This window comes from Mobula hypostoma, chromosome 5 (assembly GCF_963921235.1).
Source record: "Mobula hypostoma chromosome 5, sMobHyp1.1, whole genome shotgun sequence".
Taxonomy (NCBI): Eukaryota; Metazoa; Chordata; class Chondrichthyes; order Myliobatiformes; family Myliobatidae; genus Mobula; species Mobula hypostoma.
The window spans coordinates 149,459,014-149,479,156 of record NC_086101.1 but is presented as its reverse complement, the minus strand read 5'-3'; the positions used below and the strand labels follow the sequence as shown (position 1 = coordinate 149,479,156).

The 20,143-nt window shown below is 44.5% G+C and overlaps 1 protein-coding gene across 13 annotated transcripts in view; it reads right to left on the bottom strand.

The window, feature by feature from the left end:
• LOC134347072 (receptor-type tyrosine-protein phosphatase delta-like) overlaps positions 1 to 20,143 on the bottom strand; it is a 2,469,925-nt gene that overhangs the window by 333,370 nt on the left and 2,116,412 nt on the right. For all 13 annotated transcript variants that reach the window (XM_063049175.1, XM_063049163.1, XM_063049170.1 and 10 more), the window contains one exon: positions 5,014 to 5,155. In XM_063049175.1, the coding sequence (XP_062905245.1) occupies positions 5,014 to 5,155 (142 nt within the window). The remainder of the gene's footprint in view (positions 1 to 5,013; positions 5,156 to 20,143) is intronic.

The window sequence follows — 20,143 nt, the reverse complement described above, 5'->3', positions numbered from 1 at the left end:
GACATTTTCTTTCCCTTTAGTTGGTGGAAAATTGCATGCACTGATTGAATCAGACATCCAGTGATCCCTCTAATGTGTGGACTGGGTAAGGGAATATTGACATGAAAGTATTTTGATTTGCTTGATGATCATCATGTTCAATGTGATAGGTGACTCATATCACTGTCCCAATACTGAGGAAAAATCAAGCTATGTATTATTCAAGCCTAAATAACCCTACCAAATTTATAAGTCACTCAAAATGAAAATTCAAGGCAAACTATCGAGGAGCCTCACATGCATAAAAGAAATAAAATATAAGCATTCACTGCAAAGTTGCCTCCTCTTCAAAATCAGTTAGGTGGTCACATTGTATAACATTATATGAAAATCAAGGGAGAGCAACAAACTTCAGCGGATTCCTGCTTTTAATTTCCTTGTGCCTCAGCAGATTGTTGAGATCTGGAATTCACAGCTAAATGTGGAATGAGAATGGATTTCAAAGCAGCTTTGAATTGTGAATTGGGCTATCCTTCATGAAGATTAATTGGCAGGATATGGGGAAAATGGAGGATAACTCATTCAAAAAAGCTATCCTTGCCATAACAACCAGATGGCATTGTTCAATACTGAAATTTCCATGGGTGAGGAATTGTGAAAATATGCTTCAAAACACTGAAAGCTGACCAATTAACGTAAATTTCGTCGTTTATATTAAAGGGTCAATAATATAAATGCCACAAAATCAAAATAATGTTTTAATTCCAAATCACAGGTGTCTATTGCACACCAACTATCAATGACAAAAATCAGTGCTTTTTGAACACACACAATGACACTACTTAAAAACTGTTCACTCTAAGCACGGTGTAGATACGCCTGTGACTCACACTAGTTAGAAAATGTTCAGTACAGTCACCTGCTCCAATTAACCAGCATAAAGAAACAAAAGGAATCCCAGTAATTTACTCAATTAGGTTTTGTTCTTTTACAGTTCTCCCAAATAAGTGGCCCCTGCCCCCCACTAACTGATAGCTCAATTATCCGGAATCCACTGTATATGTACTTGTGCATATGACAATAAACTCAACATTGACTCTGAATACTTACACCATATCTGCCTGCCCTGCCAGATTCCCTCCCAATAGACCAGGTAGTATTGGGCTCCTTGAGTATCACAAAAGTAGACTTTGATCTTCCAGTTAAATATCTGCTGTTCCACATATTTATTGTGAAAAAAAAACAAGTTGGCAAAATGATGTTAACTGATCATTGCATTCTGACTGTTGTGGTGGGAATGAAATCACCATAGAAAAGTACTGGTAGGTACGAAGTAGCTTCTTTATTTGACAACATTCGACAACACAAGCTACAGCAGGCATCATATGGAGACACCTCTGGTCAAAAGCTCTTGCTGGTCCAACATGGGGCTCGATATTTCACGTGCTAAATATCAAAAGACTTTTCCATATTTACAATATATGGACAATGCTTTCTTTAAAACTACATACAAACTTCACACCGCCCGATTCACACCCACACCACAGGCATCCAAATTAATTTTAATCAGTTTTGTGTGGTCTGGGATTCATGACTTTTAAGAACTCATTGCTCAGAGCTGCACTCCAAATTAAATCCACAATACATATTCAGATGTGAAGCCAAAGTCATTTGCTAAATATAAATGTGCTAAACCCAATACAGGTAATTGCTCTAACACTGACTAACCAAGTCTTGCTAGCTCAGTGATCTCTATGCAGGCTCAGCAGCTTCTGCATTTGCAGAGAGAGTTACAAATTTAACTTGCACACATAATTCTAAAATTGTCAAGCCCTTGGATCCAATTGACTGCATGATCTACTCGCTGGCATGTATGTGTTCAAATACAGGCCCTGCCTGTCGCCTTTTTGGTTCGTACTTCAAAAATTTGAACTAACTACAATGAGTAATTATTGTCAACTATAAAGATGGCTGCAACAGCCTTGTTCAAATTTTACAAACAGAAAATGCTCTAAGGATGTGTATAAGCACCAGATCAGATAGATATTGAGATGCTCAATGCCTCATTAAGAGAATTTGATTTAAAGGGCTTTCTTTTCTCTGGTATATAAGAAGAACTGGAGAGATTTAAGGTAGAAATGTCAGAGCTTTGAACCCAAGGCACTACATAAGCAAAATTCTGCAGATATCACAAATAAAGACAGAAAATACAGAAATGCTCAGCAATACTATGGCTAGAGAAACAGAATTTATGTTTCAGGTCAATGACCTTTCATCAGAAACATTGTCTGTTTATCGCTCCAAGGTGCTGTCTGGCCTACTGAGTATTTCCAAAACTCTTATAACTAAAGGCACTTTTGTCCATAATGTGATAAAGTAAGTCACGATAATGACTACCTACACCAGCTGCTAAAATTCATTTTTTAAAATGTGCAAGAACAAAATAAAGGAACGAAGTATTTTCAGAAAAAAATACCTGAATTAATATGAAAGAGAAGCAATTATTTCTATTAATACCATAAACTACTGAAGTGACTCTTGCTGAAGTTTGCTTTGACACCCTAGCACAGCTGTGAAAGGTTAGAAACCCCACATCTTCCCCTTGTTAATGTACCATAGTTAAAATGCATTTTTCACTTTGAAGGATATGTGTCAGAATTAAGTGCACTTATCTTGAATTATCGTACATTAGTTTAAAGCTACAACACAAGGATGCTGTAGCACTATTTCAATGCAACATTCTGACTCCTATTTTATTCAGTTAATTGCACAGATTTTAAATGCATGTCCTAGAAAAACATCAGGCTTCAGAAATAGCTCTGAGCATGGTGTTTGTTATACACTATTTCAGAAAAGAAACTCTACATTTCCAGAGCAAGTGTTTTTGTTATTTCTGACAGAAGTGAAATATCTGGAGTTACCGCTTTCCTCCAGTTCCACAGACTTATTGATTTTCTTAAATGCTTTTGATATTCATCATTATATCAAGGTCAATGAATCACCGGACTCTTATCCTGTAGGCGCTGATCTCCTTTTAAAATGTAATTTAATTCATGTTCTTCTTAGAAAGAAAGATAATGCATTTTGTTTTTTTCTATTCTTTCCTAACAATTTCCTGTTTTAAACAATGCCGATAAAACATCTTGTCAGTAATATCAGATGCTGCATTCATTATTTCATGTGCTTCCATCCCAACATTTGGTGGCTTGCTGTCCCTTTCAAAAATGCTAAATAATGGCTATAAAAACATTACAAAAACAGGAAGCAGAATAGCAGATAGGGTGGGGAAAGGTGGCTTGGTTAATCAGGATTTCAGGAATCAGGGAAAGGGAAGTGGGTGAATAGGACATGGTGAAAAAATATTCTGTGCAACAAAGAATACATATTGTGACCACTCTTCACAGTGGCAATGCTAATGGTTTGAATAAAGAGGATTCAAAAACGATGTGCTCAAAGCTTGTGTTGCAAGGCACAAAACCACTGTATTTTAATTGTTTTCAGAACAATATATGGTGGATATATTAAAATATTATCAGGATGGGAAAAGACTGGCTGGTCTATTTGTCTGTCGCATCTCTTCAGCCGGCTTTATGCCTGTCCACCTTTCTTTGTAATTCCCTGAGGCAGTTTATAAACAAGTTTAAGCAAAAAAGTAATTAAAAGAAAATCAAAGGAGCATACATCAGGGCAATCCTTCTCAGTTACCCCTCAGCAACTGAATTTCATCCAGGAAACTATCCTGATCAAATCGTAACTACATTTTGTATGTCTCTGGAACTAATCCAGTGATATAGAAAAGGTAGGTACGATTGGATCATGATGGTTTCTAGACACTTAACGCCGGACTGAACACTTCCAAAGGCTCACTGAATAATGGAGAAACAGGAATTGACTAAGGTATAACTGAGTTCTGTCCTTGCCTAATTTGTAAGTATGACCCTGGTGCTCTGCAAGCGCTCACTGCAATAACATCAATATGAACAAGTCCAGCCCTCACACTACTTCATGAACTTCAATCAAAATGTTCATGAGTCAACACTTGTCTGCAATCTGTCAACCGCCTATGAAGCCTTTTTAAACTGAGAATTAATTGGATGGCCCTCATTGTACTCTTTTCTCCAGATCCTCAATTCCACTCACATCATGCTCACAAATAACATTACAATTTTCTTTCAAGGATTTAGCAAAAAAAAAACACCCAAAAACTATCAAGCAATCAGTAATGTACATTGCAGGAAAACCTGAGAAGCAAGGCAGTCCACTCCTGCCAAAGAATCCCCTTGCTTTGTTCTTCATTATATTCTGTCTGCATCCCGAAACCAGCTGTTCTTTGTTCTCTAATATTCCTACCGAGACCATCTGAATGGATTTACTTCATAATATAAACTGCTTGACATCACTTTCGCAGCAAGGCACCAATGTTTATCCTCAAGAAGGGGTATTTTAAAATAGTGTTATAATAAACATGGTAATCATGGTCACACAGTATTAGACAATGACATGGAACACTGCTGGATTCTCAATCAGTATTATGAGCTATTTAATTTTAAGACAATAAAACGGTGTGCAGTTGGTTTCCCAGAAAGCACTCTCCCCTTTACCTAAGTGTATCCCTTTGGCCTGCTGAACATACTATGCAGAGCTTGTTCTATATTGAGAATCCTCAGTGGACCCAGTTATCTCCAGTTCACACCGCAGCACCACAGCAGAAACAGCTATGCAAATGATGCAAGATAATACAACAATAATTAATCACTAATTGCTTACTGTTTTAAGACTCCTTCATGACTCCTACCTCTCTGCAAGTCGCACTTAATTTAATTGTTGTGATGCCTGATTGTAGGAACTCTTGTCACATCAAACCATCAGCTTCTATACTACGGTGGAAAACCTTATTGCTAACTTCTGCATTTAACTCTAAATTAAAACTGAAGCCAGTTATTCTATATGAATCATGGCAGCTTACCTTGGCAGCTGTAAATGGAAGAGAAACAAGATTGCTGGGTTAAATTTATTATTCAGAAGGAAACTTACCACGTAACACCGTGAGCCTGGTCGTGGCACTTATTTCTCCAACACTGTTGGAGGCTACACATTCATAAATAGCCTCATCTCGAGGTGTCCGCAATGGCTGTATTCTAAGAACAGACCCAGATCCATCATCGAATTCTATCACCTGTGAAGGAAAAGAGGATATTGCTTCAGGATATTATTTTCTGATGTTAAAGAATGATCTAGACTTCTTTAGTGACGATTACTGACTATGATATCCGCCCCCTAAATATCCTTCTTTTCCTTTACCATACAGAAGGAAAGAGTTCATCTACATAGCTTGGATTATCATACACTATTTATAGTTGATGCTGAATTAACAACAAAACATTAATATTTCTTAATTAAATTTAATCAAAGTCATAGTACTTAGCTGACAATCTTTTAGAAAAGCTATTATACAAGCTAGCTGAATTCAAAACTATTTTTGGAGCAACTTTTGAGAAGTGTCACTACAAGTAAACAATGAATTTTTCCCATTATTAAAACAGCAATTTTGTAGTCACAGGAAGAGTACCAACATTTAGATTTGCCTCAGCACATTATTTGCTCAAATGGAAACCAGTGTTAATGAATAACTGTTCCTTCCTTCTGGCTGTTGAATTTAACCTGCAAAGGCAGAGGCATTCAGACAGAGCTTTCTCATTTCATTTATGTCTTGATGCATTTCAAACGGACTCATGCCAGAGTTAAGAAACCTAAGCAAGAGTCTCCCTGAGGAGTCTCACTTTCCTCCCATGACTGCCTGCAGATGTTCCGATTTAGATGGAGCTATGGGATGAGTGATCTATGGGTCAATAGAATACCATTTGTGGACTGATACTGTTGTGTATTTAATATTTCAGTAATACCTGAGCAATGTTATCAATATATTGGCTGATTAAGCACTCTTTGTTGCGCATTGCAGGTTATAATGTAAAATGCATTGTGGGTTATATGTAAAAGTACGTGAATGGCATACGTCATCACACCACCACATCATACGTACGTCTCGACAAAAGTAAAAATGACACCAACATATACACATTCCAGACTTCCTTGTTTCTATTTTGATTACTTTTATGTTCTGGGGGTGACAACAAGGTGTGTTTGATACAAATCTGAGATGACTACCTACTTGTTGAAGCACAGCAAGAAGGTCAAGTTAAAAAAAGTAGCACAGCTAGAATATAAATACTGATCAAATTGAACAGTACATTAAAAGCAAATGGAATAGCCAATGAGAAACAAGTACCAGTTTTGCTGAGTGCATTAGGTGGAAAGGCATACAGTTTGCTTAGAAGTTTGACAGCTCCAGCTGAAGCATCTGAAATGAGCTTTGCTAATATCGTGAATGTAACGCAGGAACATTTAGAATCAAAATCATTGTCGATTGCAAAATGCTTTCGGTTTCATCAATGGAATCAAAAGGAAGGGCATGTAGCAGTGTGCTACACACAGCGTTAGAATAACCACACGGAGTCGGTGAGTTAGAGTTGCGATGAAAGAGATTTATTCAGACTTCGCGGCCTGCTTTAAAGCCTTCCCGTTCCCGCCCTCCCTGGGCGGGATTGCTGTGGGGAATGCATATTCCCAGACCCTTTCCGCACGCAGGATTTTCCCCCTGCTGGTGAAGATGGCCTGGCGCCCTTTTTGGGGCCGGCCCTCTGCCTGCGCGCGCTGTTGTGAGCCGGTTCGTGGGTGCCAGAAAGTGGGTCGCCACATAACCGCGCCCCCAGAACCGGTGATACCTCCCCCAATGTCCACAGTCTGGATCGGCCTCTGTTTGGGAGGTCTGCCCTGCGCCGCGGTGCCTGAGCCTGGACCGGCTGCGCCAAGTCCACATGGGCCGGTTTGAGTTGGTCCACCGTGAAAACCTCCTCTCTCCCTCCAATGTCCAGCACAAACGTGGACCCATTGTTCCTGATCACCTTAAACGGCCCCGCGTAGGGCCACTGTAGCAGTGCCCGGTGTCCGTCCCGTCGTACAAAAAGAAACTTACAGTTCTGCAGGTCTTTGGGTACGCAGGTCGGGCTCTGTTCGTGCTGTGAAGTGGGGATGGGGGCCAGGTTACCGAGCCTCTCCCGTAGTCTGTCCAGGACTGCTGTGGGTTCTTCCTCTTGCCCCCTTGGGGCTGGTATGAACTCTCCTGGGACTACCAGGGGTGCGCCGTTCACCAGCTCAGCCGACGAGGTGTGCAGATCCTCTTTGGGCGCCGTGCGGATTCCGAGCAGGACCCAGGGAAGCTCGTCCACCCAGTTAGGCCCCTCCAGGGCGGCCATGAGAGCCGATTTCAGGTGACGGTGGAAGCGCTCCACTAGTCCGTTCGACTGTGGGTGGTAGGCAGTTGTGTGGTGTAGCTGCGATCCTAAAAGGTTGGCCATACCTGACCACAGACTGGAGGTGAACTGGGCGCCCCTGTCGGAGGTAATGTGGGCCGGTACCCCGAAGCGGGCTACCCAGGTTGCGATCAGTGCTCGGGCGCAGGATTCGGAGGTGGTGTCGGTGAGCGGGACTGCCTCTGGCCATCTGGTGAACCGGTCTATCATAGTTAGGAGGTACCGTGCTCCTCGTGACACTGGCAGGGGCCCCACGATATCCACATGGATGTGGTCGAACCTCCGGCGGGTGGGTTCGAACCGCTGCGGCGGAGCCTTGGTATGCCGCTGCACCTTGGCCGTTTGGCACTGCATACACGTTTTGGCCCATTCACTGACCTGTTTACGCAGTCCATGCTACACGAACCTGTTGGCGACCAGCCGGACGGTTGTCCTGATGGAGGGGTGCGCTAAGTTGTGAATGGACTCGAAAACCCGCCGGCGCCAGGCTGCTGGGATGAAGGGGCGGGGTTGGCCGGTAGTTACGTCACATAGTAGGGTCCTCTCACCTGGGCCTACGGGGAGGTCTTGGAGCTGCAAACCGGAGACTGCAGTCCTGTAACTGGGGATCTCAGCGTCTGCCTGCTGTGCCTCTGCCAGCGCTGCATAGTCCACCCCCTGGGACATGGCCTGTATGGTCGGTCTGGAAAGTGCGTCCGCCACGACGTTGTCCTTTCCCGAGACATGCCGGATGTCCGTCGTGTACTCGGAGATGTAGGACAGATGTCGCTGCTGGCGGGACGACCAGGGGTCGGACACCTTCATGAACGCAAAGGTAAGCGGTTTGTGGTCAGTGAACGCGGTGAAGGGCCTACCTTCTAAGAAGTACCTGAAATGCCGGATTGCCAGGTATAGTGCCAATAGCTCCCGGTCGAAAGCACTGTATTTGAGTTCAGGTGGTCGTAGGTGTTTGCTGAAGAACGCCAGGGGTTGCCAGCGGCCCTCGATGAGTTGTTCCAGCACTCCACCGACCGCTGTGTTGGATGCGTCCACAGTGAGGGCAGTAGGAACGTCCGTTCTGGGGTGCACTAGCATCGCGGCGTTTGCCAAGGCCTCTTTGGTTTTAACGAAAGCGGTTGCGGCCTCTTCGTCCCAGGTAATGTCCTTGCCCTTACCCGACATTAGAGCGAACAGGGGTCGCATGGTTCGGGCTGCTGAGGGGAGGAAACGGTGGTAGAAATTCACCATACCCACGAATTCCTGCAGGCCTTTGATTGTGTTGGGTCGGGGGAAGTTGCGGACCGCGTCTACCTTGGCGGGCAGCGGGGTTGCCCCGTCTTTAGTAATCCTGTGGCCCACAAAGTCGATGGTATCGAGTCCGAACTGGCATTTGGCTGGGTTGATTGTAAGGCCGAATTCGCACAGGCGGGAGTAGAGCTGGCGGAGGTGGGACAGATCCTCCTGCCGACTACTGCTGGCTATGAGGATGTCGTCCAAATAGATGAATGCAAAGTCCAGGTCACGTCCCACCGCGTCCATTAGCCGCTGGAAAGTCTGTGCGGCATTCTTTAGACCAAACGGCATTCGGAGGAATTCGAAAAGTCTGAACGGGGTGATAAGTGCTGTTTTGGGGATGTCGTCCGGATGTACAGGGATTTGATGGTATCCCCGGACGAGGTCTACCTTGGAAAAGATCCTTGCGCCGTGTAGGTTTGCTGCGAAGTCTTGAATGTGCGGCACAGGGTAGCGGTCTGGCGTTGTAGCCTCGTTCAGTCTGCGGTAGTCACCGCATGGCCTCCAGCCCCCCGTTGCCTTGGGCACCATGTGAAGGGGGGAGGCCCATGGGCTGTCGGACCATCGTATGATCCCCAGTTCCTCCATCTTCTTGAACTCCTCCTTCGCCAGTCAGAGCTTGTCCGGGGGAAGCCTTCGAGCACGGGCGTGGAGGGGTGATCCCTGGGTCGGGATGTGGTGCTGTACTCCGTGTCTGGGCATGGCTGCCGTGAACTGCGGTGTCAGTACTGATGGGAGATCCACCAGGACCCTGGTGAATTCATCGTCGGACAGCGTGATGGAGTCCAGGTGTGGGGCTGGCAACTGTGCTCCACCCAGGGAGAACGTTTGAAAAGTCTTGGCGTGGACTAATCGCTTCCCTTGCCGGTCAACCAGCAGGCTGTGGGCTCGCAGAAAATCCGCCCCCAGGAGTGGTTAGGCCACGGCGGCCAGTGTGAAGTCCCACGTGAACCGGCTGGAGCTGAACTGTAGCCGCACCGTGCGGGTGCCGTAGGTTCGTATTGTGCTGCCATTTGCGGCCCTCAGGGTGAGTCCCGGTTCTCTGTTGCGGGTGTCGTAACTCATTGGAGGTAAGACGCTGATCTCCGCTCCGGTGTCAACCAAAAAGCAGTGTCCCGACTGCTTGTCCCAGACGTACAGGAGGCTTTCCTGATGGCCAGCCGCCGTAGCCATCAGCGGCGGCTGGCCCTGGCGTTTCCCGGGAATTTGCAGGGTGGTCTGCAGCGGTGGGCCTCTGTGCCCCACTGCTGGTGGTAGAAACACCATTGTTCGTTGGGCTCCTCACTCCCGTCGCCGGGTTTTGTAGGCTCTGCTGCCGAGCCTGGTCTGGTCTGTCGTTGGGCACGCGGCTTGGTGATCTGTGTGACGGATGCCCCTCTCTCTTTCCTGGCATTCCAAAGCACATCTGCTCAGGCCGCCACCTCCCGGGGGTTGCTGAAATCTGCGTCAGACAGCAGCAGGCATATGTCCTAGGGCCGCCTGCTCAAACATGAGGCAGGGTTTGTGTCCTTCAGCCAGGACCAGCATCTCGTTCATTAATGCTGACGGCGGCCTGTCTCCCAAACCATCCAGGTGCATTAAGCGGCGTGCTCGTTCGTGCCGTGAGAGTCCGAAATTCCTTATGAGCAGGGTTTTGAATGTTGTGTATTTGCCGTCCTCCGGGGGCGACTGTATAAACTCCTCAACTTGTGCAGCAGTCTCCTGGTCGAGAGAGCTCAGCACGTAGTAGTAGCGAGTGGACTCCGAGGTTATCTGCCGAATGTGGAATTGTGCTTCTGCTTGTTCGAACCATAAATGGGGTCGCAGCGTCCAGAAGCCTGGCAGTTTTAACGAAACTGCGTGAACAGATGCAGCGTCGGTCATCTCTGGTCCAAATATCGTTTGGGCCATCGGGGTCACCAATTGTAGCGGTGTGCTACACACAGCGCTAGAATAACCACACGGAGTCGGTGAGTTAGAGTTGCGATGAAAGAGATTTATTCAGACTTCGCGGCCTGCTTTAAAGCCTTCCCGTTCCCGCCCTCCCTGGGGTGGGACTGCTGTGGGGAATGCATATTCCCAGACCCTTTCCGCACGCGGGATTTTCCCCCTGCTGGTGAAGATGGCCTGGCGCCCTTTTTGGGGCCGGCCCTCTGCCTGCGCGCGCTGTTGTGAGCCGGTTCGTGGGTGCCAGAAAGTGGGTCACCACAGGCAGTCCATTTCAGCATACATAGCTGAATTGAAGTAGTTGTCTGAGGATTGTCAGTTCAGTGATTGGCTTAATTATGCACTGAAAGATTGTTTAGTTTGCGGAATCTTACAAGAAAGTATTCAAAAATGTCTCCTAACTAAAGCACAACTTACATTTAAAACAGCAGTTGAAATACTGCAGCTCTATCAATGGAAACAACAGAGACCCAATTGAGTTGCAGTCAGGAATGAAAGTGCATGTGAAAAAAAAAATTGCAATGTCTAAACAGAACAGAAACCTGCCTGGCTAAACAAATTGTGTTACCATTGTGGCATGGGGTCACGTACACCAGACCAATGCAGATTTAAAGGCGAAATGCGCAGAAAATGCAAAGAAGTAGGACACAGACAAAGAGCATGTCAGGCAGACAAATATGAATGTGCTGCCAAAGGAAGAGTTAAAGATAAAATGTCAAGTTGCAGTTTCAAAAAAAGCACTCATCTGCATGTCATTGATGAAAAAGCTGAAAATGCTGATAGTGATACAGGACTAGGTAGCCTTGAGATCTACATGTGAAAACTAGCAATAGACAAGCCATATAGCTGACAGCAAAAGGAATTGGCAAAATGAGTTTAGATGACATTTCAGAGATACTAAAATGAAGCCTGCAGATGTCCAGCTGAGAACTTAGACCCCAGAGTCAACTCCTACAACCACCGCAGAGGAGGCCTCAGAACATGAGATGGCTTCACAGTCACAAATCTCATCTGCTAAGCACAGGGACCCCCTCCCACCCTTGTCAGGAAAGAGTAAAAGAGCCTCCATAGTGATTAAATCTTCAGGCTTGAATGGGACTATTTAAAATTTATCCTGCTGTGGATGTCCGTTTAGCAGTTGTATTATATACTATTTTGTGTGTGTGTGTGTGTGTGTGTGTGTGTCTGTCTGTCTGTCTGTCTGTCTGCCTGTGTGTCCTTTTTATTTATTTACTTAGTTTGAGGTACATTCTTTATTGAGTTGGAGTTTTTAGCTAAGCAGGGAGGGGCATTGCATTTTTAATATTTAAGTAAAATTTGTGTAATATTGTAAATATATTGTTTGATTAAGCTCTCTTTATTGTTTACAGAATAGACTGCAGGTTACATGTTAAAGTACTTGAATGGTATATGTCATTGTGCTACCACGTCATACGTATGCGCCTTGCTAAAAGTAAGAATGAAATAATTAAACAGGAAATTAGAAATGCATGCAATAAAGGAACAGCAGTTATAATGGGTGACTTCAAACTACATGTAGATTGGGTGAACCAAATTGGTAAGGGTGCTGAGGAAGAGGATTTCTTGGAATGTATGCGGGATGGTTTTCTGAACCAACATGTCGAGGAACCAACTATAGAGCAGGCCATTCTAGACTGGGTATTGAGCAATGAGGAAGGGTTAATTAGCAATCTTGTCGTGAAAGGCCCCTTGGGTAAGAGTGACCATAATATGTTGGAATTCTTCATTAAGATGGAGAGTGACATAGTTAATTCAGAAACAAAGGTTCTGATCTTAAACAAGGGTAAACTTTGAAGGTATGAGATGTGAATTAGCTAAGATAGACTGGCAAATTATACTTAAAGGGTTGACGGTGGATATGCAATGGCAAGCATTTAAAGATCGCATGGATGAACTACAACAATTGTTGATTCTAGTTTGGCAAAAGAATAAACCAGGGAAGGTACTGCATCCGTGGCTGACAAGGGAAATTAGGGATAGTATCAATTCCAAAGAAGAAATGTACAAATTAGCCAGAAAAAGCAGCTCACCTGAGGACTGGGAGAAATTCAGAGTTCAGCAGAGGACAAAGGGCTTAATTAGGAAAGGGAAAAAAGATTATGAGAGAAAACTGGATGGGAACATAAAAACTGACTGTAAAAGCTTTTATAGATATGTGAAAAGAAAAAGATTGGTTAAGACAAATGTAGGTCCCTTACAGTCAGAAACAGGTGAATTGATCATGGGGAACAAGGACATGGCAGACCAATGGAATAACTACTTTGGTTCTGTCTTCACTAAGGAGGACATAATTAATCTTCCGGAAATAGTAGGGGACCGAGGGTCTAGTGAGATGGAAGAACTGAGGGAAATACATGTTAGCAGGTAAGTGGTGTTAGGTAAATTGAAGGGATTAAAGGCAGATAAATTCCTAGGGTCAGATGGTCTGCACCCCAGAGTGCTTAAGGAAGTAGCCCAAGAAATAGTAGATGCATTAGTGATAATTTTTCAAAACTCTTTAGATTCTGGACTAGTTCTTGAGGATTAGAGGGTGGCTAATATAACCCCGCCTTTTAAAAAAGGAGGGAGAGAGAAACCAGGGAATTATAGACTAGTTCCCTAACATCGGTGGTGGGGAAAATGCTAGGGTCAGTTATCAAAGATGTGATAACAGCACATTTGGAAAGCGGTGAAATCATCGGACAAAGTCAGCATGGATTTGTGAAAATCATGTCTGACGAATCTCATAGAATTTTTTGAGGATGTAACTAGCAGAGTGGATAGGGGAGAACCAGCGGATGTGGTATATTTGGATTTTCAAAAGGCTTTTGACAGGGTGCCACACAGGAGATTAGTGTGCAAACTTAAAGCACACGGTATTGCGGGTATGGTATTGATGTGGATAGAGAATTGGTTGGCAGACAGGAAGCAAAGAGTGGGAATAAACGGGACCTTTTCAGAATGGCAGGCGGTGACTAGTGGGGTACCGCAAGGCTCAGTGCTGGGACCCCAGTTGTTTACAATACATATTAATGACTTAGATGAGGGAATTAAATGCAGCATCTCCAAGTTTGCAGATGACACGAAGCTGGGCGGCAGTATTAGCTGTGAGGAGGATGCTAAGAGAATACAAGGTGACTTGGGTAGGTTAGGTGAGTGGGCAAATTCATGGCAGATGCAATTTAATGTGGATAAATGTGAGGCTATCCACTTTGGTGGCAAAAACAGGAAAACAGATTATTATCTGAATGGTGGCCGATTAGGAAAAGGGGAGGTGCAATGAGACCTGGGTGTCATTATACACCAGTCATTGAAAGTGGGCATGCAGGTACAGCAGGCGGTGAAAAAGGTGAATGGTATGCTGGCATTCATACCAAGAGGATTCAAGTACAGGAGCAGGGAGGTACTACTGCAGTTGTACAAGGCCTTGGTGAGACCACACCTGGAGTATTGTGTGCAGTTTTGGTCCCCTAATCTGACAAAAAACATTCTTGCCATAGAGGGAGCACAAAGAAGGTTCACCAGATTAATTCCTGGGATGGCAGGACTTTTATATGATGAAAGACTGGATCGGCCAGGCTTATACTAGCTGGAATTTGGAAGATTGAAGGGGGGATCTGATTAAAACGTATAAAATCCTAAAGGGATTGGACAGGCTAGATGCAGGAAGATTGTTCCCGATGTTGGGGAAGTCCAAAACGAGGGGTCACAGTTTGAGGATAAAGGGTAAGCCTTTTAGGACCGAGATGAGGAAAAACTTCTTCCCACAGAGAGTGGTGAATCTGTGGAATTCTCTGCCACAGGAAACAGTTGAAGCCAGTTCATTGGCTGTATTTAAGAGGGAGTTAGATATGGCCCTTGTGGCTAAAGGGATCAGGGGATATGGAGAGAAGGCAGATACAGGGTTCTGAGTTGGATGATCAGCCATGATCATACTGAATGGTGGTGCAGGTTCGAAGGGCCAAATGGCCTACTCCTGCACCTATTTTCTATGTTTCTATGTTTTTTAATGTAAATGTATTTCGATTAATTTCATGTTTTGGAGTAAACATAACAGATACATAATATCAGTGGTGAAAGAAGCCATTAGCTTAGAAATTATAGCGGAGATATTATTTAATAAGCATTACACACACATTCATTTTTTCTATTCAGCTATAACAAAGGAATCGACAAACTGTATATATTAAACACATTTAACAGCGCCCCCCCCACACAACTATTAGAATATTTATACAAAAAGCTTAGACTGAATTGCGGACTAAAATATGTTCTCTTTAATGCAATGACTTGCTTTAAAATACCATGTGGAGCAACTGGCAAAATGTCCATTTCAGAGGACTGGTGAGGTTCTTCTCTGCTGTCCGCATCCTCTACAAGTTGAAAAATTATCACCTGGGTCCGTTGATTCTCTTTATGGCTTCTAATTTATCCTTTATTTCTTCAGTCAGAGACTCAACATTCCTGTACAATTTACAAGCACTGTAACCCTTTAGTGATTCAAATACTGACAGACTATTTGACAGCAGGAGGTATAAAAGCCAAGCCCAACTGTATTCACTCTGCATTAATGCACAAGGTTATCGACTTTATGTCCTGTCAGTGTCAAACTTGACAATTTCACTCTCCATGAAACTGGCACTGGGAGCACTGCAATATTTCCCTGTTCTGTATAAATTTCGGAAAGGAGAATATTGTAATTTTTGTTTTGGTAGGTGTCCTTCGGTAACTGGGAGGACACAGAGTCAGCGGGACAGACGTGAATGCAGTGGATAAATAATGCCAACTCCAAACTCCCCAGCTACAACAAAGAAAGAAGACTGTGAAGTGGCATTTATCTCTCATCATCAATCTTGCACACTTGGTTGCAAAAACAGTAAATTACGGGCTGTGAAATACTTTGAGACAGCCTAAGGACACAAAAGCACCACATGTAACTGAGGGGTCTTTACTATATTCTGTGGGGCACAGAAATTACTTCCTACTGCTGATGTACGAGAGTTGGCGAAAATTGGAATCCTGAAAAAAGGATATTTTGATCTCACAGTATGCGCATAATCTAAACACTGAACTATTGTGAATTAGGCTGTGGCTGCATTACCACTGCCAGTCACTGACTAATATAGAGCTTTCATTTTGATCAGTTGTAATTCTGAAAACTTGATAATGCGATTAGTTTGAGAAAAGATAAGTGCTAGATGGGCCTTGCGGTTTTTATCTTCCAGTCGAAGCAATCCTTTATATATAAGAGGTCAGACAACCCCATAGGGAAAAATTTCCATTAAGAGATTCTGTATTCTCAAATCAAGCGACTTATTCTACCAATGTCGTCCATTCTCTGCCTCTCAATCCAAAAAAAAGTTAATAGCATTTAGGCTTGAGGCAAAGAGAAGAAATAAAGGGTTATCTTTCACAAACACCCACTGATCTGAATAAAAATCAAAAATTGCCCGACAGCAAACAAAGAAGTAACAAAAGCAATGATATTCACATCTGTTCTTCATGCTGTGATGAAAAATGAAAGTGGAAGGCAAAACTTTCCTTCATAACAGCTTTAAAGTACAGCCTCAGCAAACACACGAAATAAATCTCTATTTTAAAACCACATCAGAATTCAGTTGGCAGGAAGACAGGAGTGCTGATATGTGAATGATAATAGAATTTAAAAACCCAAAGGTTTTACTGAACAAAAAGTGAGTAATCTGTCAAATTTCTTCATTCAATATCTTCCACATATATCATTCATTACTTTCCCCAAAGTGGTGCCACACTTGAAAAGCGATGGGCATCTCTAAGTGGAGCCTCAGGGATGCAAGCACTGTTTTGTACAATTCTAGACAAGTTCAAGAAAAAGGGATGGAAGAACTTCTGACATCTGCAGCTTTTGACTTCTTAAGAAATGCCATTTCATACAATATCCTTAAAACTAAACCGCTGCTCTTCATTATACACGATCACTGACATATCTGAGACTTTGATTCAACAGGGTACAAGAAAAAATAACAGCATTCTTCAACACACATCAAAGTTGCTGGTGAACGCAGCAGGCCAGGCAGCATCTGTAGGAAGAGGTATAGTCGACGTTTCAGGCCGAGACCCTTCGTCAGGACTAACTGGAGGAAGAGATTTGAAAGTTGGAGGGGGAGGGGGAGATGCAAAATGATAGGAGAAGACAGGAGGGGGAGGGATAGAGCCAAGAGCTGGACAGGTGATAGGCAAAAGGGGATACAAGAGGATCATGGGACAGGAGGTCCGGGAAGAAAGACAAGGAGTGGGGGGGGGGGACCCAGAGGATGGGCAAGAGGTATATTCAGAGGGACAGAGGGAGAAAAAGGAGAGTGAGAGAAAGAATGTGTGCATAAAAATAAGTAACAGATGGGGTACGAGGGGGAGGTGGGGCCTAGCGGAAGTTAGAGAAGTCGATGTTCATGCCATCAGGTTGGAGGCTACCCAGACGGAATATAAGGTGTTGTTCCTCCAACCTGAGTGTGGCTTCATCTTTACAGTAGAGGAGGCCGTGGATAGACATGTCAGAATGAGAATGGGATGTGGAATTAAAATGTGTGGCCACTGGGAGATCCTGCTTTCTCTGGCGGACAGAGCGTAGATGTTCAGCAAAGCGGTCTCCCAGTCTGCGTCGGGTCTCGCCAATATATAAAAGGCCACATCGGGAGCACCGGACGCAGTATATCACCCCAGTTGACTCACAGGTGAAGTGTTGCCTCACCTGGAAGGACTGTTTGGGGCCCTGAATGGTGGTAAGGGAGGAAGTGTAAGGGCATGTGTAGCACTTGTTCCGCTTACACGGATAAGCGCCAGGAGGGAGATCAGTGGGGAGGGATGGGGGGGACGAATGGACAAGGGAGTTGTGTAGGGAGCAATCCCTGCAGAATGCAGGGGGGGGGGAGGGAAAGATGTGCTTAGTGGTGGGATCCCGTTGGAGGTGGCGGAAGTTACGGAGAATAATATGTTGGACCCGGAGGCTGGTGGGGTGGTAGGTGAGGACCAGGGGAACCCTATTCCTAGTGGGGTGGCGGGAGGATGGAGTGGGAGCAGATGTACGTGAAATGGGGGAGATGCGTTTAAGAGCAGAGTTGATAGTGGAGGAAGGGAAGCCCCTTTCTTTAAAAAAGGAAGACATCTCCCTCGTCCTAGAATGAAAAGCCTCATCCTGAGAGCAGATGCGGCGGAGATGGAGGAATTGCGAGAAGGGGATGGCGTTTTTGCAAGAGACAGGGTGAGAAGAGGAATAGTCCAGATAGCTGTGAGAGTCAGTAGGCTTATAGTAGACATCAGTGGATAAGCTGTCTCCAGAGACAGAGACAGAAAGATCTAGAAAGGGGAGGGAGGTGTCGGAAATGGACCAGGTAAACTTGAGGGCAGGGTGAAAGTTGGAGGCAAAGTTAATAAAGTCAACGAGTTCTGCATGCGTGCAGGAAGCAGCGCCAATGCAGTCGTCGATGTAGCGAAGGAAAAGTTGGGGACAGATACCAGAATAGGCACGGAACATAGATTGTTCCACAAACCCAACAAAAAGGCAGGCATAGCTAGGACCCATATGGGTGCCCATAGCTACACCTTTAGTTTGGAGGAAGTGGGAGGAGCCAAAGGAGAAATTATTAAGAGTAAGGACTAATTCCGCTAGACGGAGCAGAGTGGTGGTAGAGGGAAACTGATTAGGTCTGGAATCCAAAAAGAAGCGTAGAGCTTTGAGACCTTCCTGATGGGGGATGGAAGTATATAAGGACTGGACATCCATGGTGAAAATAAAGCGGTGGGGGCTAGGGAACTTAAAATCATCGAAAAGTTTAAGACCGTGAGAAGTGTCACGAACATCGGTCGGAAGGGATTGAACAAGGGGTGATGCAGAAATGAGTTTGGTGGGGCAGGAGCAAGCTGAGACAATAGGTCGGCCAGGACAGGCAGGTTTGTGGATCTTGGATAGGAGGTAGAAACGGGAAGTGCGGGGTGTGGGAACTATAAGGTTGGTAACAGCATTCTTCATTATCCACAGTATAATAGAAAGCCTTTCATGCATTTATCTGTAGAATCCCACTGTAACGACAGGGTCCCACTTGTGATAACTATTTGGAACCTGAACTCTCATACAACAGCAGCATGTGGGAGAGGAACACAGAAACAGTGGTGACAGGAGAGCGAGTAGGTGTGAGAAGAGAAGCCCCCAGCCGGTCTCAACGAGTGAATAAATGAGTTAGCTTGCCTAGCGCTCCTCGCTCTGTTTGGCACAGTCCAGCCTCCGATTGTTGTGGCTTAGGGAATGAATGAGTGACAGGGTGAGAGAAACAGAATTATCCCATTTCCACCTGGCAGAAGATAGCTGCAGCCCTGCAGCAGCCGGCAAATCCATCCCATCTGGTCTCCTGAATGCTTGTTTACATGTATGGGATGGTCACAGATTGGGTATTTGTAACCTGAGTGGGGTCTGTTTGCTTTACTGAAAGCCAACTGGGGAAAGACAGAATGATAGAAAGGAAGCAGAACCTGCCCCATAACCTCAACATGTTGTTTCATTAGGTTTTCCACAGCTATCCAAGTACTTCTCCGGTTGAAAATTTTTCAGAATGTGGGGTCACAACCACAGTGACTTTCTACATCACAAGCCTTCCCAAATGGTCAATAAATTTGCCTTCTTTCACTGAGGTAAATGATGGGATGATGCTGGCTGGATCAGTAGGGTCAATGAGGCTGATGCTGAATCTTTTACATTCAGACAGCGTCAGCTGCAATTGTGCATTCAAGTTTCATGACAAAACTGTGAAAACTGGAACTCCTCATTTTCAGCCGGCACTGATCCTACAATGCTTTGAATCAGGACAGAACTTCAAAGGAAAGTAAGAAAAGCTCAAATCTTGAGGACAAGCCTGCTGATTCAAGAAAGGATATCATATCCAATGATTAACATTATTTTGGTGAAGATAAGTTTTATGAATTAATTAGAGCTGCAGCTTTGCCTACTAATGGTCAAATTAAACAGCTTAAAGAATCACATCTAGCTTCACAGTATGAAGGCGCCTCACTGAAGAACTCTTTCCACAGAGCCCAGAGCAAGACAGAATAGGAACAAGCCCTTCGGCCCACAATATCATGCTGAATGAATTAAGGAGCTGATGCCAAGTTGAACAAATCTCTTCTGCCTGCACATGGTCCATATCTCCTCCATTCCTCCATTCCCTGCATACTTATGTGCCTAACCGTGAACAGGCTTAGTAGACTAGAGTAAGAGACACACAGGATTGAAGAAGCTGGAGTCTTTAGCAGCAAGCCATCTGCTGGATGAACTCAGTGGCTTGAGCTGCTCCTGTGGGAGGAAGGGAATTGTCGATGTTTCACACTGTACTGATGAAAGATTTCAAACTGAGATGTTGACAATTCCATTCTCCCCCACAGATGCTGGTCAACCTGCGAGAGTTACTCCATCAGTGCCCAAACACAGGTTTTCCCTACCAAGCTTCTTAGAGTTTGAGTAAACACAAGAGCTGTGAATGAGAATCTACTTAAAGAAGTAAATTAGGGAGTTAGAGGGTTAATGAGGTTCCCATCAGGTCCCCTGATGCAACATTTTGTTAAGGACGAAA